Raw genomic sequence first — 26,805 nt, 5'->3', positions numbered from 1 at the left:
TCTCCCAACATTCTAAAACACTCTAAGTTTGAGCTGATAAAACAGAAAAAGTTTCAGCATGATGATTGCGAAGACTCATAACTTTAAAACTACTGATCTCCGTTTCTTCTGATGACTTGTTTTGTAGCACCAAAGACAAAAAAAAACAAGCAAAATTTGAAGACTGAGCTGTAATTTACAGTATACAAGGTTGTATATGAATTCAAATTTGTGTTTTATATTGTATTAATTGACAAGGACATAAAAGGAGACCATATTTTAAAGACAAAAGCACAAAGATACAGCACTAAGGTTGGAATGTGCAGCTTTAACTGCATTTTCTGACTTTGCATACTTTATTTCTCAGCCTTAACACTGCAAAAATGAACATTAATGCAAGATATCTGTCATCAAAACATTCTACTGGCAATTTATTAAGGGCAAGGGGGAAAGAGCAAGGAAATAATACATATTAACTTCTATGAAAGATATAAATAAATAGCATTTTACATGTACACACACAATATTATATTAACATGAGATTTCTTAAGCAAGAGAGTTAATATCCTAATGGGGTACAGTTTCAATGTGGTCCATGAAAATTCAGGTCACTAACTGGTAGTACCAAGACTTGATTGCCCAATTATAATATATTATACATTAATAATTGGGCAAGCAAGTCTGTATTCAGGTTATATATATTATATATAGAGAAGTTAGACATGTGCTTAAATACCTTGTTGAATCAGGCCTATGATTCCAAAAGTGTGCCATGTGCTTTACAAATAGGATTTCACCACACACAAGAAAAGGAATTTACTCGAGTATCCAGACACAAATACACTATGTATGTTAATAACAGATTATTAGCACTAATTAGTAGGGCTGTCAAGCGATTAAAAAAATTAATCACAATTAATCATGCCGTTAAACAATAATAGTATACCATTTATTTAAATATTTTTGGATGTTTACTACATTTTCAAATGTATTGATTTCAATTACGACACAGAATACAAAGTGTATACTGCTTACTTTATATTTATTTTTAATTACAAATATTTGCATTGTAAAAAACAAAGGAAATAGTATTTTTCAACTCACCTAATACAAGTACTGTAGTGCAATCTTTTTATCATGAAAGCTGAACTTACAAATGTAGAATTATGTACAAAAAAATAACTGCATTCAAAAATAAAACAATGTAAAGCCTACAAGTCCACTAAGTACTACTTCAGCCAATCGCCCAGACAAACAAGTTTGGTTACAATTTGCAGGAGATAATGCCGCCCACTTCTTCTTTACAATGTCACCTGAAAGCGAGAACAGGTGTTTGCATGGCACTGTTGTAGCTGGCGTCACAATATTTACGTGCCCGATCCGCTAAAGAGTCATATGTTCCTTCATGCTTCAACCACCATTCCAGAGGACATGCATCCATGCTGATGATGGGTTTGTGACATTGCACTCCATATGATTTTATGAAAATATGCTAGTGAGTGTGAATATAATGTAACTGGAATATGCTTCATGCAAAAGGTCTCTTGTAAGGTATCATTACAAACCTTATAATCTCCTGAGTGTGTTCATCCTATTTGTATGAATGTATTATTCTTGTATCTGAAACTAGGGATATAAAATATAACTCTGAGGTCCTACTGTAGTTATGCAAAGTGTGGGCCATTAATGGTGACTTAGAAGCTTAATGGCTCCCATCAACTAGGACAATTGACTATAGATGGCTCTGTTTACTTGCAAGCCTTCCTGTGAGTCAGGCCAGGAAGAATGAAGGCTTGGGGTCTCACAGGACATGTGACCATGTCATCTGGTACTGAAAACCATCTTAAACCCAGAGCTTTTCCATTTAGAAGGAGGGGTGGACACCCAGAGACACAAAAGATTCCCGCCTTGCACCAAAGCTATGAAATGGGGGGTGACATAAATATAAAGGGAAGGATAAACCCCTTTAAAATCCCTCCTGGCCAGAGGAAAACTCCTCTCACCTGTAAAGGGTTAAGAAGCTAAAGGTAACCTCGCTGGCACCTGACCAAAATGACCAATGAGGAGACAAGATACTTTCAAAAGCTGGGAGGAGGGAGAGAAACAAAGGGTCTGTGGGTCTTTCTTTATGCTGCCTTTGCCGGGGATAGACCAGGAATGGAGTCTTAGAACTTTTAGTAAGTAATCTAGCTAGGTACGTGTTAGATTATGATTTCTTTAAATGGCTGAGAAAAGAATTGTACTAAATAGAACAACTATTTCTGTCTGTGTATCTTTTTTGTAACTTAAGGTTTTGCCTATGTTTTGAATCTAATTACCCTGTAAGGTATCTACCATCCTGATTTTACAGAGGGGATTTCTTTACTTCTATTTACTCCTATTCCTATTAAAAGTCTTCTTGTAAGAAAACTGAATGCTTTTTCATTGTTCTCAGATCCAAGGGTTTGGGTCTGTGGTCACCTATGCAAATTGGTGAGGCTTTTTTATCCAACATTTCTCAGGAAAGGGGGGGGTGCAAGTGTTGGGAGGATTGTTCATTGTTCTTAAGATCCAAGGGTCTGGGTCTGTAGTCACCTAGGCAAATTGGTGAGGCTTTTGACCAAACCTTGTCCAGGAAGTGGGGTGCAAGGTTTTGGGAAGTATTTTGGGGGGAAAGACATTTCCAAACAGCGCTTCCCCAGTAACCAGTATTTGTTTGGTGGTGGTAGCGGCCAATCCAAGGACAAAGGGTGGAATATTTTGTACCTTGGGGAAGTTTTTGACCTAAGCTGGTAAAGATAAGCTTAGGAGGTTTTCGTGCAGGTCCCCACATCTGTACCCTAGCATTCAGAGTGGGGGAGGAACCTTGACAGGGTGAAACAGAACAAAGGGGGCTGCAGTCATGAGAAATCCCCTAGCTACCACCTGAGTTGGAACAAGGACTTTACCAGGGAAAAGGATCGGGCCCAGACTAGAAAGGAGTCTAGTCTGTGAAAGAAGCTTATTGGAACATCTCTGAGGGTGAGATTTCATCTGTATTCAGTTTCCTACAGTGTTAGGCTTAGTCTTGAATGTTTTAGTTTATTTTGCTTGGTAACTTACTTTGTTCTGTCTGTTATTACTTGGAACCACTTAAATCCTACTTTTTATGATTAATAAAATCACTTTTGCTTATTAATTGACCAAGAGCTCATGACTAATACCTGGGGGAGCAAACAACTGTGCATCTCTATCAGTGTTATAGAGGGTGGAAAATTTATGAGTTACCCTGTATAAGCTTTATACAGAGTAAAATGGATTTATTTGGGGTTTGGACCGAATTGGATATCTGGGTGCTAGACACAGGAGCACTTTCTAAGCAATTTTCTGTTAAGTCTGCAGCTTTTGGGGGACGTGGTTCATACTTGGTCTGTGTTTGCAGCAGGCTAGCGTGTCTGGCTCAGCAAGACAGGGTACTGAAGTCCCAAGCTGGCAGGGAAAACGGGATCAGAGATAGTCTCAGCATATCAGGTGGAAGTCCCAAGGTGGTCTCTGTGACCCAACCCGTAGCAGGGTTCTGCTCAGTAATGATCCAAAGCAGAGCGGACTGATGCATTTTCATTTTCATCCTCTGAGTCAGATGCTACCAGCAGAAGGTTGATTTTCTTTTTTGGTGGTCCGGTTCTGTAGTTTCCCCATCGGAGTGTTGCTCTTTTAAGACTTCTGAAAGCATGCTCCACAGCTCGTCCCTCTCAGATTTTGGACAGCACCTCAGATTCTTAAACCTTAGATTGAATGCTGTAGCTATTTTTAGAAATCTCACATGATACCTTCTTTGTGTTTTGTCAAATCTGCTGTGAAAGTGTTCTTAAAACAAACATGTGCTGGGTCATCATCCGAGACTGCTATTACATGAAATATATGGCAGAATGCAGATAAAACAGAAGAGGAGACAGAACTCTTCTCCCAAGAAATTCAGTCACAAATTTAATGATGGCATTATTTTTTAACGAGCATCATCAGCATGGAAGCATCTCCTCTGGAATGGTGGCTGAAGTATGAAGCGGCATACGAACGTTTAGCATATCTGGCACAGAAATACCTTGCAATGCCAGCTATAAAAGTGTCATGTGAATGCCTGTTCTCACTTTCAGATGACATTGTAAATAAGAAGCAGGCAGCAGTATTTCCTGTAAATGTAAACAAATTTGTTTGTCTTAGAAATTGGCTGAACAAGAAGTAGGACTGGGTGACTTTTAGGAGTTAAAGTTTTCCATTGTTTTGTTTTTGAGTGCAGTTATGCAACAAAAAAAATCTACATTTGTAAGTTACACTTTCACGATAAAGAGATTGCACCACAGTACTTGTATGAGGTGAACTGAAAAATACTATTTCTTTTGTTTATCATTTTTAAAGTGCAAATATTTGTAATCAAAAATAATATCAAGTGAGCTCTGTACACTTTGTATTCTGTGTTGTAATAGAAATTAATATATTTGAAAATGTAGAAAAACATCCAAAAATATTTAATAAATTTCAATTGGTATTCTATTGTTTAACAGTGTGATTAATTGTGATTAACTTTTTTATTCTAGATTAAATTTTTTTAGTTAATCATGTGAATTAACTGCGATTAATCGACAGCCCTACTAATTAGGCAACAGTGTACAAAACTACTAAAAAATGTTTAGCTAATATGAGATGTCTACTGACTGATTGAAAGCTGCCAGAAAGTCAGCTAATGTCTTGGGACAATCAATCAGAATGCAAAACAAGATCTCAATAGTTCTGAATATATCCTGATTACGATTTTTATCAAAGGTGTTAGAGGGTATTCACTGATTAAAGTGGGTAGACATAATGATTTGTGCTAGAAATATCTCTAGAATAAATTATTGAGAGGTATATTTATTTCAGATTAGTTTGCAGTTATTTAAGCAGGCATGCTTCACTGAGACAAACCTGTTCGGGGAGCCACAAAATATTTTTCACTTTTAACTATGTGGCAAAGCCCACCAAAGTTTTTAAACAAAACCTATTATTTAGTAATGTTTATAATGGTAAAGACAAATTCAAAATAATACTTCCCAAATTAACTACAATCCCTTCCATAATAAATACTGTATATAGTTAATGTAATTTGGAGTTCATCATTTCTGCAATTCAGTACCTCAAGGGTATTCTGAAGGGCAATACTTAGGTAAGATAAGATTAAATAAATATTTTAAATGTCACAAACTGAGCTGGCAAGTATATAAACTAGTTACATAGTGAAAAAGAACCCAAGAGTTTCAATATGTAATGGAGATGGAATACAAAGATGAATCATGCCCACTTTTAAAATAACTGATAAAATAAAAATAAAATTTGTAATCCTTCCTAATTAATGAGCAAATTCTTAGTCAAATATGATTATATGATTAATTAATCCAAGTTATATGAAATACAATTGTCTCAGCAAATCAAAGAGCAAGGATGCTGCAGTTATTGAGGCATAACTGGATAACTTTCTCAGTTATACAATTCCAGCACTTGCCTAATTTGGTGCTTAGCTATCAAGCTGACAGGCACTTTAGAATTCCCTGAACTCTGAGTGTGGATATCCAATTTGCATAATCACTGCATAAAAAAGTTGAAGGCAGTTTAGGGACAAGTGATCATGACTTAATTTCATTTATAATGTGAAAACAGAATAAAGTCCAGACCAGTAATACATACATATATGTGTTTGTGTATGTGTATACACACACACACATACACACAGAGGAGTTGGTGCTTTAAAAAGGCCAGTTTCACATAGCTGAATAATTATGAGCCAAATCTGCTGCGAGGAAGAATTTAATCAGAAAAATGTGAATGATAATTGGGGATTGTTTTAGAACAATTTACTAGACACCCAAAAAACCATAATTGAGAAAGAAGGTACTCTTTCCATTCCAGTTGTATCTCAGAAGGACGTGAAACAGCAACTACTGAAGTTAGACATTTTTAAATTAGCAGGCCTGGATAACTTACATCCAAGAGTTTCAAAAGAAATGGCTGAGGAGCTCACTGGACTGTGAATGATGATTTTCAATAAGTCTTGGAACACTGGGGAAGTTCCAGAAGACTGAAAGAAAGGTACTATTATGTCAACATTTAAAATAGGTAAATGGGATGACTCAGGTAATTATAGGTCTGGCAGTCTGACATTAATCCTGGGTAAGACAATGGAACAGCTAATATGGGACTCAATTAATAAAGAATTAAAGGACAGTAACATAATTAATCACAATTAACATGGGTTTATAGAAAACAGATCCTGTCAAATTACCTTGATTTTTTTTTATGAGATTACAAATTTGGTTGATAAAGGTAATAGTGATTATATAATACACAGATTTCTATAAGGCATTAGATCTGGTATAACATTTTGATTAAAAAACTAGAATATAAAATCAACATGGTATACTTTTAAACTGATTAAACGCTGGCTCAGTGATAAAGCTCAAAATATAGTTGCAAACATGGGATCATCATAGAACAGGTATGTTTCTAATGGGATTAGTTCTTGGCCCTACACTAGTTAATATCTTTATCAATGACCTCAAAGAAAACATAAAATCATTTCTGATAAAGTTTGCAGTTGACACAAAAATTGGAAGAATGATAAATAATGAAGCGGGTATGTCACTGATTCAGAGCAATTTGGAACACTTGGTAAACTGAATGCAAGCAAACAATATGCATTTTAATATGGCTAACTGTAAATATATACATCAAGGAACAAAACATGTAAGCCATACTTACAGAAAGGGGACTATCTTGGGAAGCAGTGACTTTGAAAAAGATTTGAGGGTCATGATGGATAATCAGCTGAACATGAGCTCCCTATCTGACCCCGTAGCCAAAAGGGCTAATGCGATCCTGGAATGCATAAAGAGAAGAATCTCCAGAAGGAGTAAGGAGTTTATTTTACCTCTACCTCTATAGTTGGCACTGGTGTGACCGATGCTGGAATACCGTGTCCCGTTCTGGTGCCCACAATTCAAGAAGGATGTTGATAAATTGGATAGGGGGTTCAAGGAAGAGCCATGAGAATGATTAAAGGGTTAGAAAACATGCCTTATAGTGATAGTCTCAAAAAGCTCAATCTATGCATTTTAACAAAGAGAAGGTTAAGGAGTGAACTGATTACAGTCCACAAGCATCCACATGGGGAACACATTGTTAATAATGGGCTCTCTAGCAGAGAAAGGTGTAACATGATCCACTGGCTGGAAGTTGAAGCTAGACAAATTCAGACTGGAAAAAATATGTAAATTGTTAACCATCAGTGTAATTAACCATTTGAACAATTTACCTAGGACCATAGTGGATTCTCCATCACTAACAACTTTTAAATCAAGACTAGATGTTTTTCTAAAAGACAGGCTCTAGGAAGTCAGACTAGATGATTACAATGGACCCTTCTGATCATGGACTCTATTAATATGGAGGTTGCTGACTTGTAACTGGAGGTTCTTCGAGATGTGTGGTCCCTGTCTGTTTTCCCACACATGGGTACCCATGCACACCATGCACCTGAGACCAGAGATTTCTAAGTGATGTCCGTTGATCCATGGCTGGGCAGTTCTCCTCATGCTCTGACATGAGGGAGTAAGTGACATTGGGGACCAGTGCCTCTCCAGTTTTTCTCATCACAAATCCAAAGCAGAGGGGAAGGAGTGCAGATAGTGGAATATATACTGGAAACATGTATCTCGAAGAACCTCCAGTTACAGGTTAGTAACCCCCATTTCTTCTTCAAGAGTTGGTCCCTATGTGTATTCCACACATGGGTGATTAATAGGCAGTATTTTAACAGGAAGGCAGTGCACGGATGCCGTTGGTAGAGGTTCTTGTAATACTACAGCCCCAACAGCTGCAGAGGACACTTGAATAAATACATAATGTTTCATGAATGTATGGATAGAGCTCTGGGTAGTCGCTCTACTGATGTCCAGTACAGGTACCTCTCAAAGAGATGCCATTGAGGTTGCTTGTGCTCTCGAATGGGCTCTCACACCATCCAAAGGAGGTATATGTATCAGTTGGTAACACAGAATGATGCAGCTGGAGATCCACATATGATCTGCTCAGAGACTCTATGTCTGTCCTTGTGACCATTCCGCTAAGCTGAGAAATAACCTTGGTGATTTTCTAATCCATTTCATCCTTGTAGGTAGAACAAGCTAGAGAACGAAGTCTTCTCTCCTGATTGAAAGCATGAAATTTTGGGAAGAATACCAGTAAGTGGACAGGTTGATTTATGTGAAAAAAACTACTTTTGGGACGATTTTCAGATGAAGGTGAAAGGAAATATACTCCTTATGAAAAATAGCATAAGGCAGGTCAGCTGTGAGTGCTCTCAGTTCACTCACCCTTCTGGCCTTTGTGATGGCAACTAAAAAGGTAACTTTCATAGAACATGAAAGGTAAGTCATAGAACATGTGGGCAGTGATTCAAATGGTAGTCTAGCAAGTTCTGATAGTAGTATGAGGTTGAGGTCCCATTGTGGTACAGGTTTCACCACCCGTAGAACGATCCAAAACAACATCCCCAATCAAGGCCTGTGTCTTGGACAAAATTATTTAATAGTTTAAAAAACTCTTCACCAGTTCCTTGTGTTGGAAGTGGACACCAAAACAGAAAATCCTCATTTAATTCTGTTGCTACAGAAAAACAAATATACCCGAGTAGCTGTGCAGCATTTGATATATTGATAGACTCATCTATTTGAATTAAATAATATGGGCTCTGATTAACACTTTCTAGGAGCTGGTCTTTTACATCGGTGGCCATCTCCACAATACAGCGTGAAACTCTCATTAGAAAATGGGATCACATCTAGCTGTGATGCTGCTTTCTCTCCTACCATCACCACGCACATATCCTTTGCAGCTAGTTATTGTTTCTCACCTATGTCATTGGCTTTCCATCTTTGGCAATGCACAAAGCCACACGGCAAGAAGCCTTCCTATTAACAGCGCTATACACTTCAACAAGTTTTGTGTGTGTCTTATAACTCATTAAGCTTCCGCTGGAAAAACTTTATGGGTTTAGATACTAAGCTAGTGTGTCTTGTTGCGAGATGCTGGTGTGGCTTGCAGGGCCATACACTGTTGTTCACCAGTACTTCACCCCATAAAACAGATTGAGGCATCGGTGCATCGCTGGACCCACTCCACGTAAAGCCCAGCTTGAAATAAGCTGTCATATTTTCAGCTTCTGCATTTTGCTAGAACTTCCGCTGCTGCCCTCACTTTGGCTTGTGTTGTACGCTTTTCTCCCTTAGTCACAAAATGATCCATTTCTCATATAAAGGTTTGTCATTGTAAGAACGCTGCTGATAAAGTTCTTGGGAGGGAACCACACGAGACATTTGACCTGTCACAGTTGCTCAAAGAGCCCTGCGTGGGACTAGTGGGAGAGGTACGGTAGAACTCATGGATGGAATCAGGATGCCTGCCATAGGGATCCCATGGGCCCCACTAGGTCTAATATGAAGGGTCGACTGGTTGAGAGGGCCCCCACGGCATCAACGCTATAGGAGATGGTGGATGTGATTGCAGAGCCATTGGCCATTATCTTTGAAAACTCATGGCGATCGGGGGAGGTCCCGGACGACTGGAAAAAGGCTAATGTAGTGCCCATCTTTAAAAAAGGGAAGGAGGAGGATCCTGGGAACTACAGGCCAGTCAGCCTCACCTCAGTCCCTGGAAAAATCATGGAGCAGGTCCTCAAGGAATCAATTCTGAAGCACTTAGACGAGAGGAAAGTGATCAGGAACAGTCAGCATGGATTCACCAAGGGAAAGTCATACCTGACTAATCTAATTGCTTTCTATGACGAGATAGCTAGCTCTGTGGATGAGGGGAAAGCAGTGGACGTGTTGTTCCTCGACTTTAGAAAAGCTTTTGACATGGTCTCCCACAGTATTCTTGCCAGTAAGTTAAAGTAGTATGGGCTGGATGAATGGACTATAAGGTGGATAGAAAGCTGGCTAGATTGTTGGGCTCAACTGGTAGTGATCAATGGCTCAATGTCTAGTAGGCAGTCAGTATCAAGTGGAGTGCCCCAAGGGTCGATCCTCGGGCCGGTTTTGTTCAATATCTTCATTAATGATCTGGAGGATGGTGTAGATTGTACCCTCAGCAAGTTTGCGGATGACACTAAACTGGGAGGAGAGGTAGATACGCTGGAGGGTAGGGATAGGATACAGAGGGACCTAGACAAATTAGAGGATTGGGACAAAAGAAATCTGATGAGGTTCAACAAGGACAAGTGCAGAGTCCTGCACTTAGGACGGAAGAATCCCATGCACCGCTACAGACTAGGGACCGAGTGGCTAGGCAGCAGTTCTGCAGAAAAGGACCTAGGGGTTTCAGTGGACGAGAAGCTGGATATGAGTCAACAGTGTGCCCTTGTTGCCAAGAAGGCTAACAGCATTTTGGGCTGTATACATAGAAGCATTGCCAACAGATCGAGGGATGTGATCATTCCCCTCTATTCAGCATTGGTGAGGCCTCATCTGGAGTACTGTGTCCAGTTTTGGGCCCCACACTACAAGAAGGATGTGGAAAAATTGGAAAACGTCCAGCGGACAGCAACAAAAATGATTAGGGGACTGGAACACATGACTTATGAGGAGAGGCTGAGGGAACTGGGATTATTTAGTCTGCAGAAGAGAAGAATGAGGGAGGATTTGATAGCTGCTTTCAACTACCTGAAAGGGGGTTCCAAAGAGGATGGAGCTAGACTGTTCTCAGTGGTAGCAGATGACAGAACAAGGAGTAATGGTCTCAAGTGCAGTGGGGGTGGTTTAGGTTGGATATTAGGAAAAACTTTTTCACTAGAAGGGTGGTGAAACACCAGAATGCTATACCTAGGGGAGGTGGTGGAATCTCCTTCCTTAGAAGTTTTTAAGGTCAGGCTTGACAAAGCCCTGGCTGAGATGATTTAGTTGGGGATTGGTGCTGCTTTGAGCAGAGGGTTGGACTAGATGACCTCCTGAGGTCCCTTCCAACCCTGTATTCTATGATTCTATGATCAGGTACCATCAGTCCTTTGGGTAGTCGTGTCTAGGTGAAGGACAGACCTGAATTGCCTTGAATCTCTCTCTGAACTCACCTCCCTGTGTGGGCATAAAGCAATGTCTGGAGCCTCCAATTCCTCTAAAGAGAAGGCCGGTTCCTGCTCAACCAACAGAGCCATTGGTACCAGTGGGTGAAAGCTTCTGCCTAAGGATTTAGGAGGGGAACATTCCCATCTCCTCGAGGTAGTTTTCTCCTCTGGTATCACAATGTTTCTCAGGAGGGTGAGACCCGAAAGAAAAGGAAACCAAGGATAAGGCAGGGTACAGATATCCTACAGTGAGGGGCAAGTTTCAGTTAGTCCCAGAGCCCAAGGCATGCCAGTAGTTGGGACTGACAGCTCTGGCACATCCATGGTCAGTGTAGGAGGCAGGTCTTGCAGAGAGAGAGAGAGATCAATACCACCAAAGAGTCTACTTTGAAGCTCTTAAATAGTGTCAGGAGGTGCCAATATTTAGGCTTATGAATCAGAACCTACATCGGTATCAGCAGACCCTTTTTCCTTCACACTTTGACCTCATGATCGGAGGATTTAACCGAGCCTAAGTATTTAGGGACCACGTATGAGGACTCACTAGACTTGGATGGAGTCAGGGAGGGATCCCTTCTCTTGAAAGAAGATATGTTCTTATACTTATGAGAGTGCCCCTTACTGTCATGAGAAGCCCTGCAGAATGATGCCATGGGCTTAGCGGGTCTGGTTTCTGCTCCTGTGCTCATTCTTGAAGGGGCGCTGCACTTGAAGAATTAGGAGTTATTTGTCAAAACATGAGTGAAGATGCAGATCTCTCGCTCTGACAGGCACCCTGCTCCAGCCACCCCCACCTCTGGTGCTTGTTGTAGAGAAAAGGGTTTTTCAAGGGCTGCTCCTTTGCAATGGAGGGTGTTCTGCCTCACATAATCAACCAGATTAAGGGGAGAGCTCTTGCATGGGTCCAGCTCGCATCACTGTCTAATCCAGGGATGGACCTCACAAGCAGGGAGCTCCAGCTGCTGGTACTACTGCCACTTTGGTGTCTCATGGGGAGAATCTGGGGTCAGACCTATACAGACCAAATCTGGTGGTGATGAGGTAAAATAAAACTGAAAAAGCAGAGAAAAATATTTTTCCATTGAATTTTCAATTACAGTATCTTAGGTGTTACTTGTAACTAGGTAAAAAAATGTAGGCAGAAATGTTTTTCAAGTTGACCATGTCCCTTTATAAACTAATGTATATCTCATTCTTCACCAACTTGATGGTGGCATAATTTCTTACCCAGAGAAGGCAGACCCTAATGGCTGAATCATTTCCTCGCTACTAAGCATGCTCTCCTGCTCTTCTTGAAGTTAGTGGCAAAACCCCTATGGGCTTCACTAGTTATATAACCGCAGCCCAGGACTGGGAAGAGGCAAAGATTCTGAATCTGCCTGCTCTATAACTAGCTTACAGGTATATATAAAGAACTGATGATCCCAACTCCAGTCATTCCTTTACATTTATGAACATAAAATATTCATCTAGAAAAGATTTTGAAATAAAATGCAGGTAAAAAATGAGAAACAATGAAGGGGTCGGGGAATGGCAGAAAAGGATCGTCTGGCTACTGAAGTAAACTTCTGACAAATGAGATGTGGAGGCAGCATAGCCACTGTATAGTTATTGGGAAAATTAGCTTTGCCATATACTGATATTTGGATGAAATAAAATCAATAAGCAGTGAAAGACCCAGAGCTACAGACATAATTACCACAGATGGTAAGCTGTTATATTTGGCACCATCTTCCTCTCTGTTAGATGTAGCTGTACAAGTTTTTTGTTGCAGGCTTCCAACAGTGCATCAGAAGCCTGATCATATTTCTATTACATCAATGGCAAAATCCTCACTGACGTTAGTGGTGCAAGATCAGGCTTTTAATTAAACAGTAGCGGTCTATCCTTCAAATAACCAAACAAGACTCCTAATAGAGCTACCAATTCCAGCCTGCAGAAGCTGGCAAAAAGTTGAAGTATACCTGGCTTGCTCAGTGAGAAATATTTCTTAAACAGTTTTGGTTGTCAAGGAAAGTTTCCTGAGGCAAATTTTACACTATGCCCACAAGAAGCTGGATCTTAAGAAAAATACAAAATACAGCAAAAAGAATGGTAAAGAAAGAGGAAAAAAGAGAAAGGAAGGAAAGCAAGGCCAGTCCAAGAGTTACAGTGGCAAGTACACTATGCTTAGACATGCCAGGGATTCAAATTCAGGTTCTCAGCCTAATCTTTCACTCCTGAGCCAACAACTCACAAGGATGAGTGTGAGAAGTTCATGGTGTTGTTCCTAAACAACATCTTGAGTACAGCTGATACATGGGTCACCAGTGACCGACTCCAGATGAAGCCACATCCAGCCCTCTTCTGCCAGAGAAAGTATAGCTGCAGTTTTAAATTTTGCAATTTGCTTATCTACAGGCATGTATGTGGCTTTTATTAATCGGAATCTTGGAACACCTCACAAATATGAATGATTTTCACATCCTCATCACCATTGTGAAGAAGGGAAGAATTACCCAGATTCAGAGATGAAAAACAGAGGTATGGAAATGTGATGTGTTTAAAGTCACACAGGATATCTGTGGTAGAACTGAGAATTGAACCCAGATCTCGACTCCTTTTCTTTACCTTTGGAAAAGAGTGGATATCAGATAATTGTTATCCTCAGAGCAGAGAACAATCCCTCTTCTTCACCACCCCAGCAAAACAAAATAGAAAAGGAAAGTGTCTAAATTTTATAGGTTGAAATGAGAAAAACATTAACTAGAAGTAATTTTATCGTCTTTAATATAATGCAGGAAAAAAATGCATGTAGCAATAAATTCACTATGAATTTTTGTCTTAATTTCACTTACACTCTTATCAATCTGCATGAGATGCTCCAAGGACATTTTCTGCAGCTTATGGAGATTGAGAGCTAACCAAATGTAATATCCAGACTGATGGTCATGGTTGACAGGCAGGAAAAATGGAGAGCAATATGACCTAGAATTGACTTCCAAGTTGTTCTAATTTAACATTTGAAGAGGAGTAATCTAAAACTTTTAAAAGGAGGCCTTAGAGTTTGCTGAATTCTCAGCGTGTTCTGATAACAGAACTAGAACCATCTGCATGTCTGTTTGGCTCTGCACTTACTCATAGAAAGGTTCTAGCTTATATAAGTTAAAATAAATAGAGCCACTATACAATTGTAGGCTCATACAATAGAGACCGTTTTCACAATTGTCTATATCTAATGGATTCAGGTTATGAGCCCCAGAGGTGATCACACTGCTTCATGAGTAAATTATACAGTTAGAGGAGTAAGAATAAGTCCTTTATAAACTCTCCCAGATTCTATAACTCAGACCACAATCTGCCAGGGAAAGCACACATTTCTAAAAAGAGATTTTCAACCCTTGCAGCAACTGATAAAATCATTCCTAAGAGAGAATGGGACCCTGTTGCCCTTAGGATCTGAGGTAGAACATCTAGTGTAATCAGCAACAATAAATCAGCTTTCAAACTCTCCAGTGAATCCTGTTTGAATGGTGTCCACCAAAAGACAAGGTTCAAAAATAATGATCTTTTAGCAGAAGAAACATATTGTCCATAAAAATAAAAACAGCAAAACATTTGTCAATAGGCTATTATGCATTTTGGACAAAATCCTAAGCACAGTACCCAAAGCAGGAGGATCAGGCACTTGGATGATGTACAAGAGAGGAATTCTCCCCACCAAGCTGGATCTCTGCAGAGGCTACTTCACCCAAATAGCTGCAGTAGTGCTCTCCAGCATCGATACATGCCACCATCACCAGTGGGAGCAAGCACCAGAGGATCTGCAAAATGATGGATCCCCTGTACCTTCCTCCACCTTCTCTCTATTGAGCAGAAAGTCCTTCTCTCACACAACTTCAATGTGATGTGTCTCAATATAACACATGCACCATACATTCTGCCTCTTCATGCACTACCACAAAATCAAAAACATTTTTCTATAACAATGTATTTGTCCTTGTAAAACATTCAAAACAATTCTTAGAAATTGCACAATAAACTGCTATGTGATACTAATGATGTAAAAACACATAAGTGATTACCTCTCCTATGAAGACAACCATAACACAATCCAGTTTCTCTTCTGGAGACAATTTATCAATAAGGGAGTGAAGAGTTTCTGTAAGGTAAGACTTTACTTTTCTCTTCACGGTGGGAATTCCCATTACAATTGAAACTGAAAATAAATAAAAAAACACAATCAATATAGAAGTCTTTATATAACAAAGCATTAATTCAGAAATACACTCAAAATATTAAGAGATAACACAGTAACCAAAAACAATTTCAAAGCATACCAGTATCTTTGGGAATATAATTAATAGTAACAACATCAACTCTTAGACTAAACACACCTGCCCAAAAAAAAAAAAAAAAGCAAATGCTGAAAGTGTCACAGTATTAATATAGGTGTATTGTTAAGATGCATACAACTGTGGTACCAGTTAGTTAAGGTTGCACTTAGACTTACACAAAGTACACTAAAATCCCTTTCCAGAGTTTAGTCTCCAAATTTAGTACAACAGTTTTTCACAAACTAATCTATGTTTTTTTTTATTAAAATACTTAACAACATTTGCAGAAGAAACTTATTAAAACCTCTTCTTCCCCATAAACTACCCCAAATACCATCACTCTGACTCCCACCACATTGATGCTATCCCTATCTTCCACATGGCTGTTCAATCTTCGTGCTCCTTAGCCCACCCCCAATACAAAGGGCTGCTCTCCCACTGGGAACAGAATGGGTGGGGGGAATAAAAGGGATGAGTAGGACTGGATGCAGTAATGAGGAAGTGTCGTGGCCCTGTGCTGAAGCAGCTGTACTTAGAGGGATCTCACCTTTAATACACAAAATCAGGTTAGAGCTGAAAATGCTGATTGGCATTCTTAACTCATCCTCTTGTGCTTACAAACTACAGATCTCCTAGAAAGGTATGTGATGTTAAATTTGCATTGAGTAGAAATGCCTATCCAGCAAGCACAACAGAAAAAGAGAAGGATGGTGAAGCAAATCTTAATTTCTCTACTGTTTTTAGGACACTTGATTTTAAATAATTTTTTTTGCAATTTAAATTTTGAAATAATATATGGTTGGCTTAAACCGGTGGAAGAAAGTCTGAATCCTTCACTTTGCTAGTTAAATACATATAAATAGGCCCTACCAAATTCACAATCCATTTTTAATTTCAGAGTCATAGCATTTAAAAATCTTGAATTTCAGTTTCAGAAATTTAAATCTTAAATTTCATGGTGTTGTAAGAAAGCATGAATATGTATTTTAAAACAGAAAAATACAAACCTGTAAAGCCCTTAAGTCAGCATTTCTCAAACTGGGGGTCCTGACCCAAGAGGGGGTCACAAGGCTATATGGGGTGGGGGTCGCAGTATTGCCACCTGTGCTTCTGCGCTGCCTTTGGTGTTGGACGGCCAGAGAGCAGATGTCTGGACGCCAGCTCTGAAGGCAGCGCCACCAGCAGCAGCAGCGCAGAAGTAAGGGTGGCAATACACCCTACCATTCCATCCTTACTTCTGCACTGCTGTTGATGGCAGTGCTGCCTTCAGCACCCAGCCAGCAGGTGCCGCTCTCCAGCTGCCCAGCTCTGAAGGCAGTGCAGAAGTAAGGGTGGCAATACCGCAACCCCCTTACAATAGTCTTGCAGTCTTTTTTGGGTCAGGACCCCCAGTTTGAAAAACACTGTGTACTTCTGTATACTTTTCCCCCCTAATATAGTATAGGGAAAAAGTACACAAAAGGCCAGATTTCATGGGGGAGATCAGATTTCACAGTCTGACACATTTTTCACGGACATGAATTTAGAAGGGCCCTACATGTAAAATACGTATTTCCATTTTGTTAGTGGGTGTGACTGTGAATATAAGACTTGATTCTGCACATTGATATATGGGCATGCATCTTGTTATAACAAGGACAGAATCAAACACACAGAACACAAAAAAGAAGACACTAACTACTATCTATCTACTATCTTGTAATACTACTATCAAAACAAGGAAGCTTCCATTATGAGAGAATCAGCAGCTCCAGATCAAAAGGCAGACAGACACATATGGATTAATATGTGGGGTCTTTATGCCTTATAGACATGCAGACATGCTTCCAAGTATATGACCCTGGTTGGGCTTTATCTGCTTTAAGGACTGCAGCTCCAAGAATGGAATTATGTGAAGATCTACTGATGAAGGAGCGGAACTTTTGAGGATTAATCACTTGTTTTGTATTTACGAAGCATAAGGAATTAGTAAGAGTAAAAATATGTAGTCTAATAGTAGACGTGTTTTTCTCCTCCAACCAAGGTCCAACTTTTATGGAAAGGACCAAGCCAATTATCATTAGGTACCCATAATTCCAGGTGTTCTGAGTTATACACTAGAATTCATTGGTGGGAACACCAGACACGAACTTTGAAACTGTTAAATCCATGCTCGATTTACCTATATATCTGAGTAGCCAAAGGGATGTGTCAGAAAAGTAGTTTCAGAGCCTGTATTATTTCCATGCCTTGTTAATTTTCATAAATCTCATTAAAAGATAAAACAATTTGATCCAGATTAAGTGCTTTTTATTCTATACCTTAGCACCGGGGGTAGTGTGTGATCTGGGACTATGCAGTAAAGAGCAAAACTGAAGACAACTCCTTTTATCTTGGATTCAGTGCGAGTTCTAAGAGATGTACAAATAAAATTGCAGCTACCAAACAATACTTTAAATTATGATATTACCAAAACAAAATTAGGAAGTCCTTCAGACATATTATTTTTATATAATATATATTATTTTACATATATAATATACGTTTATAATATATATAAATATTATTTAAATAATGCCAGCATACCGCCTGTTCGTCCCAGGCCAATCTGCACAGAAGGCTGAAGGCTTCCTTCATTCTTCAACAAATGAGGCAAATGGTAATAGATATTCGGCACTTGAAGAGATTTTCTGCTTATTAGCTCTTTTAACAATTTCAGTGTTTCATCTGCAAACACATATAAAACCAATAATGAAGAAAATTAATCAGAGAGGCTACATGTTTATGCAGGAATAAATCATATGCAATTCCAAAACTGATCATTCATTCATGCTTTGTTTGAGTTAGGAACCATTTTTAAGATTTGCGTACCAAGAAGTAAAACCTTTTCTGTTTTTAATTTTTAAAAGAGTTATGAACAAGATTGATTTTTAACAGTTTTCTGGAAACAGGAACATCATACATCATCGCGTGTGAGTTACAGTGTGCTATGACCAATGACAAAGAGGAAATAACTCACCTTGAGTAGAATCCTCCATAAATTTTTACCTTGGATGTGTCTTCATATTATACAGTATATTGGGCTTATTATACCCCAAACATTCAAAATAATCTGTATCTATTCTCACAGGAGCTCAAGCAACAATTTAATCCTCAAATAAATAACTTTAAAATTGCATGCACATTTTTACATACATTGCACCCAAATATATTGCACAGAAATAGGACTTCACAGAGTATACGGTGCAACGGTCCAGGGATTAAATTTGGATATACCTTTTGTAATAAAAACAGATACACCTAACAAAAGTAGGCATATAAATTATTTACTACAGTTAAATACGAAAGTTAAACCAGTTCTAAAGATGTTTCCACAATGGAACATAAATATCAGCTTTGAAATTCCCTTGCCAGTATGTGTCAACTCTCTTAAATCAAATATGAAAACCGTAGCCAATTTTTTTAATTAGAAAAAAAACCATAGCACCTCATATTGACCTTTGAGATCTCATGAATCTCATAAAGATCAGGTCAGAAACTGGTTGGGAGACTTCCAAAGAAAACCTACCTACCTTAGAAGTGATGGTGACTCAGTAGATATCACTCTTTCCTGGGATGTTGAAATGAACCAGTGTTTCCTATACAACTGGAGATACCTTTTTTTGGATTAAATCTAAAACTAAACTCCTGACTACTTATAGTCTTGAAAAGGCCCTTGTACAAAGTGCAATGAGTAGAGATGTTAGCTTCCATGTGTGGGCTAAATTCCAATTTGAGTGATTACACTCTTCCTGCCAAAATTTTCTCTGCAGTTTCAATTGCAGAAGTAGACGTGGAAGTTCACCCAAATGTATTCCAGGGTGGATGAATGATAAGATCTGTAAAGCAATTTGGATTCCTTCTAGATCTAAGGTACTAACCAAATACAATATAGATTTGAGAATTTATATTTTATTTAAAATATACCTATCATAGTAATCTCTGGCACATTTACAATTCATTAAATTTAACACAAGAATTCGTGAACCAGTGTCAACCCAAAATAAGAGGCAACAATCCCAAAATTACAATGTTAAAAATAATTATACCTAGCCCATACATCCCCCAGGAAAAAGTCACAGTGAAGAGTTAGTCTTTATGTTGTGTCCAAAAAGTCTCGACTTGGGTTCTGTCAAACCAATGCGGTAAGTGAATTACAGAGTAGAAGGTTCTCCAGCTAAAACACACTGCCACCATTCGTTCAAATCTGAGATTGTTAGTGAGAATACCACAACTGACTTAAGAAGGCAGGACAGCACACGGAAGGGGAGACTATCTTTCAGGCAACTATGCTGAAGCCATATTGAGTTTTAAAGATATATATTACTATTTTTAATTGCACCAAGAAGTGAACAGAAAAAGACAGTGCAGTCTTTGGAGAACTGGTATAATATGATTTCTTATGGCCAAACATTCTGTACAAAAAGGCCAATACATTTTACATAAAGACAAACACGAACTAAAACTCCAGATCCAACCATCTCTGAACTTCGTGAAAGTTCAGATTAAGATCCAGATCCAAACTTTATGGCTCAGGGACATCTCTAATTCTGCATGATCTCTAGCTTCTAAATGTTCTACAGTCTTAAACCACTATGGAGAATGCATTGCAATAGTCCAATGTTGATATCACAATGACATGGCTAACAACGGCAACGTACACATCAGAAAGAAAATCACAAGATATGTTACATGCAGATTTTAAAAAGTAATGTCCCCAGTGCTCCTAGAATCCCAGGTGGCTACCTAAAATCCAGAAGAGTGAGGCATTAACATATTGAGGGACAACTTTTTAATCAGTACCTGGCTGGAGGACCTAAAACATGAGCTGTAGAATACGGAGTAGATTCATCTTTCTATAAAAGGCACTACTTGTCCAAGTTTTTCAACGTTCTATAGTAGAACTAGGAAGTGACAGCAGACCTCAAATAATATTTGTTTTAGGTGTACTTCTCTCACATGAAAAAAATCAGGGAGTATTGGTTTAATTAGCTAGACTGAGGTCCTTTGGAACAAAATTATTTTTGGCAATTTTGACTTTTTAGAGACAAGTTAAATCTCAACGTCAGGGGAATATATTTCAAAACAGAAACAGTGACAAAACTGTTACAATATGTTTGTGCTAGGCTACAAGCTAATAATCTTTCCATATACAGCTCTTGTTAATTTTGAGGATTTGCTTCATAATTTGATGAAAAGGAATAAGAGGTAATTATTTTTAAATATTTAATTATTAGTTTTGAAGAAAAGGTTAACAAATGTTTGCTGCTATTTACTATGCTTTGCATTGCTTAAAAGGCAAACTTTAGAAACACAGACTCCCCAAATCAGATCCTGGCAGGTAAAGAGGATTTCATTCTACTTTTAACCTTTGCATGGATTGATTACTAGTTCCCTTTTTTTTTTTTTTTTAAAGTTGCTCATCAGTTTTAGCTTAAAATGTGTAAAAATATTATACAAATTGCTGCCCGACCACCTGTACTGAATAGCACCCAGAAACCCCAAACCTATTTTACTAGGCACTTGAACAAGTATATAGTCCTTGAAGAGATTACAATCTAATTTAAAATATGATACAATGAGTGAATATAACAAACAGAGGGAAAGGAGGATGAAGGAAGGGGGAGAGGTACCAGAGATAAGAACATGTTTATATAAACTAGCTATATGCACTGTTGGATGGTTTTCAAGCATTTGGTTTTTTAGGATATTTTCTTTTAATAATTATATACAATAGACATCAGTAATCTAAAGACGTAAAACGTTAAGCATAAAAAAACCCTGTATCATGGCCTGTACCTGAAAAATTGTTTAATGCATCCTTACTTCCATTTGTTTCTGCTACTGCACGTCTGAATTGCTCCAAGATGGCATTTAGCTCAGAGGAACGCTGCAGGGTCCTATGCTCAGCAATGCGAAGACGTTCCTTTAAAGCATGAAATTCCCGTTGATAAGCAATCAGCTTTTCTAGAAGGAAAAATAATGTCTGGTTACTTACTTCTGAAAACATTTCATCTGCTTTTCACTCCCCAAATAACGTCCTTATATAAAACAATTTTGTTGCAAACTTTGGGCCTAGAGTCTCTGAACAAGTAGAAAAATAATTTCTTTTGTGGAAGGCTGAATGACAACCTTTATCAAATTATTAAGTTAAATGCAATATACTCCTGTTAACTCCAATGTTAGAAGAATTTAGATCAGTGGTTCTCAACCAGGGATATGAGGAGGTCTTCCAGGGGGTATATCAACTCATCTAGATGATATTTGCCTAGTTTTATAACAGGCTATATAAAAGCACAAGAAAAGTCAGTACACTAACATTTCATATAATTACTTGTTTATATTACTCTAAATACCATACACTGAAATGTGAGTACAATATTTATGTTCCAAATGATTTATAATTGTATGGTAAAATGAGACAGTAAGCAATTTTTCACTAATATTGTGCTGTGACACTTTTGTATTTTTATGTATGGTTTTGTAAACAAGTAATTTTTTTTAAGTGAGGTGAAAATTGGGGTACATAAGACAAAAATCAGATTAGGGTTGCCCCATCTCTGGTTTTTGACCAGAATGCCCAGTCGAAAAGGGACCCTGGCGGCTCTGATCAGCACTGCTGTTAAAAGTCAAGTTGGCAGCGCAGGCAGTCTCCCTACGCACCTTCATGCAGCTCCTGGGAAGCTGCTGGCATCTCCCTCCAGCTCCTAGGCATAGGGGCGGCCATGGGGGCTCTGCGTGCTGCCTCTGCCCCCAGCGCCAATTCAGCAGCTCCCATTAGCCTGGAACCATGGGCAATGGGAGCTGAGGAGGTGGTGCCTGCAGGCGCAGGCAGCGCTCAGAGCCATGTGGTGGCGCATCCGCCTAGGAGGCGGAGAGAGATCCTGGGAGCCACCTCAGGTAAGCGTCGCCCGGAGCCTGCACCCCTCATCCCCTCCTGTGTCCCACCCCATGCCCTCTCCTGCACCCCAAACCCCTCATCCCTGGACCCACCCAAGCCCACACCCCCAGACCAGAGCTTGCACTCCCTCTCGCACCCCAACCTGAGCCAGCCTAGAGCCTTCTCCTGCACGACAAACCCCAGCCCCACCCCAGAACCCACATCCATAGCCCTCACCCCCCTGCATCCCAATCCCTTGCCCCAATCCCTGTCCCGTACCCTGAACCCCTCATTTATGGCCCCACCCCAGAGTCTGCACCCCTAGCTCAGAGCCCATACCCCCTCCAACACCGTAACCTGGAGCCTTCTCTTGCACCCCAAACCTCTCATCCCTGGCCCCACCCCTGAGCCACACCCCCACCCAGAGCCCTCACTCTCTCCTGCACCCCAACTCCCTGCCCCAGCCCAGAGCTCTCTCCTGCATCCCAAATCCCTCATCTCTGGGCCCACCCCAGAGCCCTCACCCACCCACCCTCACACCCCAACCCCCTGCCCAGTGAAAATGAGAGACTGAGCAAGGGTGGGGGAGAGCGAGTGACAGATGGAGACAGGTAGAGATGGAGGGAGCAGGGGAGGGGCATGGCCTCAGAGAAGGGGAATGGTGTGGCATGGCAAGGGTGTTCAGTTTTCTGCAGATAGAAAGTTGGCAACCCCAAGTCAGACACCTGAAAAAGGTACAGTAATCCAGAAAAGTTGAGAATCACTGATTTAGATGATGTGGTAATTATGCAGACACTTCTTGTAGCAGAGTCTAAAACACCAAACTTTTTGGACCAAAGTACCAGATAAATTTTAATTTCAGAGTGAAACAACACAGAACCTATTTATTATTTGAATCATTCAGAGGAGTTAGTGTAGCTGTAGCAGTATCAGACTTGGCAGCACTACTGACTCATAAAAAAAGACTGAAGCAGACATGCATTTGGAAATTGTTTGCAAAAGATATGTATCTTTTGAATAATTTGTATGAATGAATAAATGGAGTTTGGCAATATAGTTCAACTTTAATTATTTAATCCTTTAGTACTAAGTTACCAGCAATCTCCCGTGACTAAAACTGTGGATTCCTACTCGTATTAGTAAGCAAATGTGTTTGTAGGTAAATACACATACATTTTTTTCTTTTTTTGAGGTGTAGAAAGAAAGGAGGGCTGCAGTAAACACAAGAACCTCTCAGTGATATCCTGAGTCCTAGGACACAACCACCCAAGAAGCTAACCATCTTCCCTTCATTGTTGCCCTCTTCACTTTGCCAGCCTGTCAGCTCCCTGTTTTGAAGTCCCCACCTCTGATCTCAATCCATTTAATCCCTTTTATCTAGGGAATGGATGTTCCAACTATCCATCTGTAATCCAGTGGTGATCTCCCATGCCAACTTCTGAAAAGTGCAAAGTTAACTCTACTTAACTAAATTAAAGTTTTGCAGGTAAGTTATCTTTTTGGTTGTTAAAAGACTAATACAGTACAATTCCTTCTCTATCCATGCACTGCTCATCTTTCCCTTGTTCTCCATTAAAGATTGATTATACTGTATTTCTTTCTTTGTCCTTTTTTACCCCTATTTTACATTTATTTTCTCTCTGTAGTTAGGATGTATTATCCATTTAATATTTTGAAAACATAATTAGTTAGCTAAGATACCCTGTGTTTAGAAAAGAAGGAACAAAACACAGTTCACAACCAACCTCTTGATATGTGTCAGTTTGTTTTGCACAGAATAATACACACAATGGTCTATTGCTTCCTACCAAAAAACCCAGGCAGCTAATTGAAATAAGAATTATTGCTTAGTTAGCAGTACCAAAATAGCTCCTAGGGATCTCTTGACACAAGTAGGAAAACTTCAGGTTTTTAATTATTTTAGAAAAAAAGAAAACATTAAAATTTAAATAAGTTAGAAAAACAGGTCACTAAAGGATCAATAACTTAAATGAAAATATACTTAAGTTTCCACCATATTACCGAATGCTTCTTTCCTTCTATTTATGTTGAATCTTACAGTAATTTAATAAAACAGAGGAAGGAATTGAGATACCAAATTACTAGCCTCCATAAAGCTGATGGAAGGACCCCAAAAGAGATCTATCTGATGAATAAAACACCATTTGTTCCCGTACAGAGAAGCAGCAAATGAGTAGAAAATTTAATGGAAGATTTGGTCTTCAAAAATTCTGCAGGTTTTACAGCTTGATCCTTGATATTTTTATTTAAGAAGATTTACCATTTTACTGTAAAAATGTGAAGCAGACGTTTTGCCATACACTTTGCTTTGGAAGCCAAAAGGATCAAATAAAAATATTAATACTCAATAACTGCTAATAGAGATGATTTTCCTGTTGAGAAATTACATAAGAACTGAATGTTTTAATTCTTTGTCAGTTATTTTCATTCAGCCAGCATAACTCCAGTAATTAAAAGTAAATGTTTAATCTGTCTTAATGTTCTGAATTTCCTGGAAAATTAACACTGTCTGCTAGTTTAGCAGTTAGGTTTCTCCATCTTTTTTTTTCTTGATCCAAGCACTGCTCATAAACAGGCAGAGTCAAAAACCCAGACATGCTCTTTTGGGAGTTTGATTCTTGTGTGGTGCTCATGAATGTAATAGGAGTTCCACTGGCACCTCAAGAGAAGAACACACTCCACAAGCTACAAATGCTGTCCATTTTCCTTGCAGCCTCAGCCCCACACACATTCTATATTATATAGTTAGGGTTTTTTTAATTCCAGTTCCGGCCAGCTAGCAAGCTATTTTTTACAATAGATGCCAATTTTCTAAACTCAGCAAGAAGAATCTGGAAATATTAGTGAGTTTTTCACTGGTTTTTAAGTTATATTTTCTTTATTACTAGTCCAGTGTGTTAAAATGAACCCTTGATGATTTTAACAGTTAAGTGGTCTTTTTTCCCTTAGCAAGAAAAAGGGGTAGCAAAAAAATAAGAAAAACAGGAGAGAAAAACCATAGTGTAGTTTCATTTTATATATATGTCTGCCAGAATATCTGAATACTGTAGCAGAAGCAGCCTAAATTGTAGGTTAATAGTTTGCATGACCAGAAAGTTTCCAACCCTGATATTCTATCATTCTATGAACTCTGAATATCAACATTTCAAATGAAAAATAGTCTGAACATTAAAATGGCTAAACCTCTCTCCAAACTTCGCCCAAGTCACTCTGCTGCAGTAATGTTACAATGTTGAAGATTAAAGCTTCAGAGTTCTTAAAGCTGTCAATAGCTTTTAGATTGAATGGACAAACTACTGCAGAATAACCTTTATAATTGTACATTGAAAGACTCCATAATACAATGAGTAGAGTTGCAGCCCCTGTGGCTATCATAGGTTTCACAATACACCAGTCTTGAGAGTAGGAATCCTACAAAGAAATCTAGAAAGTATAACTGGAAAAAGACGGTGCTACAACTACAGCAGGAAGTTGTTTAAGAACAAGTTCTCACATTACTGTTTAGAGGTATTCTAGTATTTTTAAAAATCTACTAACAAGGGTGCAGAAGATACAATTAAAAGTATAAGTTTCTGACTACACTACTGCTTTTACCAAAAATTGTAATTGTGTTCACATATATACATATGGTTAGCACATGGTTCCTAACATCATGGTAGGTGTGGACAGGCTAGAATCTAAGGCCAGAAGGGAAAATCATGATCCTCTAGTCCAGGGGTTCTCAAACTGGGGATTACGACCCCTCAGGGGGTCATGAGCTGTCAGCCTCCACCCCCAAACTCTGCTTTGCCTCCAGCATTTATAACAGTGTTTAATATAAAATGTGTTTTTAATTTATAGGGGGGGGGTTGCACTCATAGGCTTGTTGTTTGAAAGGGGTCACCAATACAAAAGTTTGAGAACCACTGCTCTAGTCTGACCTCCTTCACATTGCAAGCCACAGAATCTTATCCACCCACTCCTGTAATAGACCCATAACCTCTGGCTGAGTTACTGAAGTCCTCAGATCCTGATTTAAAGACTTCAAGTTACAGAGAATCCACCATTTATACTAGTTTTAAATCAGCAAGTAACCCATGCCCCATGCTGCAGAGGAAGGTGAAAAACCCCCAGGTGGGGAAAATGTATTTAATAGAAAGCTGATGGACGTTACAATTAAATGTAGTGCCAATAGAGGAAGTTCACACCTTTCCAAGTTATTGTTTCAGTCTCTATGCAGGCTCAGGATAACAGCACTACATTATTGCTATACCTGAGTTCACATCTGAAGGTTTCTTTTGCAACCATAAAGGTCACTTTTAAAAATACAATGAAATCTTAAATAGGGGAGCACAAGAAGACAGTAGGGAGGAAGTGGGCATTTGGCATTTACCTGTGTACAATGCCAGATCAGTCCCGTTAGGGGGAATTGCCAAATGCTAGCCCTTTAAGAGGAACAGATTCCAGGATTCAAAACTAACAAGCAGACTCAGCAATACTTTAGTGAA

General features: G+C 39.0%; 1 protein-coding gene across 5 annotated transcripts in view; it reads right to left on the bottom strand.

Annotated features, from left to right (window-relative positions):
* MGAT4A (alpha-1,3-mannosyl-glycoprotein 4-beta-N-acetylglucosaminyltransferase A) overlaps nucleotides 1–26,805 on the bottom strand; it is a 160,938-nt gene that overhangs the window by 75,043 nt on the left and 59,090 nt on the right. For 4 of the 5 annotated variants that reach the window (XM_073352549.2, XM_073352542.2, XM_073352558.2 and 1 more), the window contains 3 exons: nucleotides 21,217–21,384; nucleotides 17,965–18,105; nucleotides 15,148–15,281 (listed from right to left, as the gene is read on the bottom strand). In XM_073352549.2, the coding sequence (XP_073208650.1) occupies nucleotides 15,148–15,281; nucleotides 17,965–18,105; nucleotides 21,217–21,384 (443 nt within the window). The remainder of the gene's footprint in view (nucleotides 1–15,147; nucleotides 15,282–17,964; nucleotides 18,106–21,216; nucleotides 21,385–26,805) is intronic. The other variant, XM_073352568.2, reaches the window with a different exon arrangement.

Source organism: Lepidochelys kempii, chromosome 1 (genome assembly GCF_965140285.1).
Source record: "Lepidochelys kempii isolate rLepKem1 chromosome 1, rLepKem1.hap1, whole genome shotgun sequence".
Classification (NCBI taxonomy): domain Eukaryota; kingdom Metazoa; phylum Chordata; order Testudines; family Cheloniidae; genus Lepidochelys; species Lepidochelys kempii.
The sequence above is the reverse complement of the archived record's forward strand: the minus strand, read 5'-3'. Positions and strand labels throughout refer to the sequence as shown.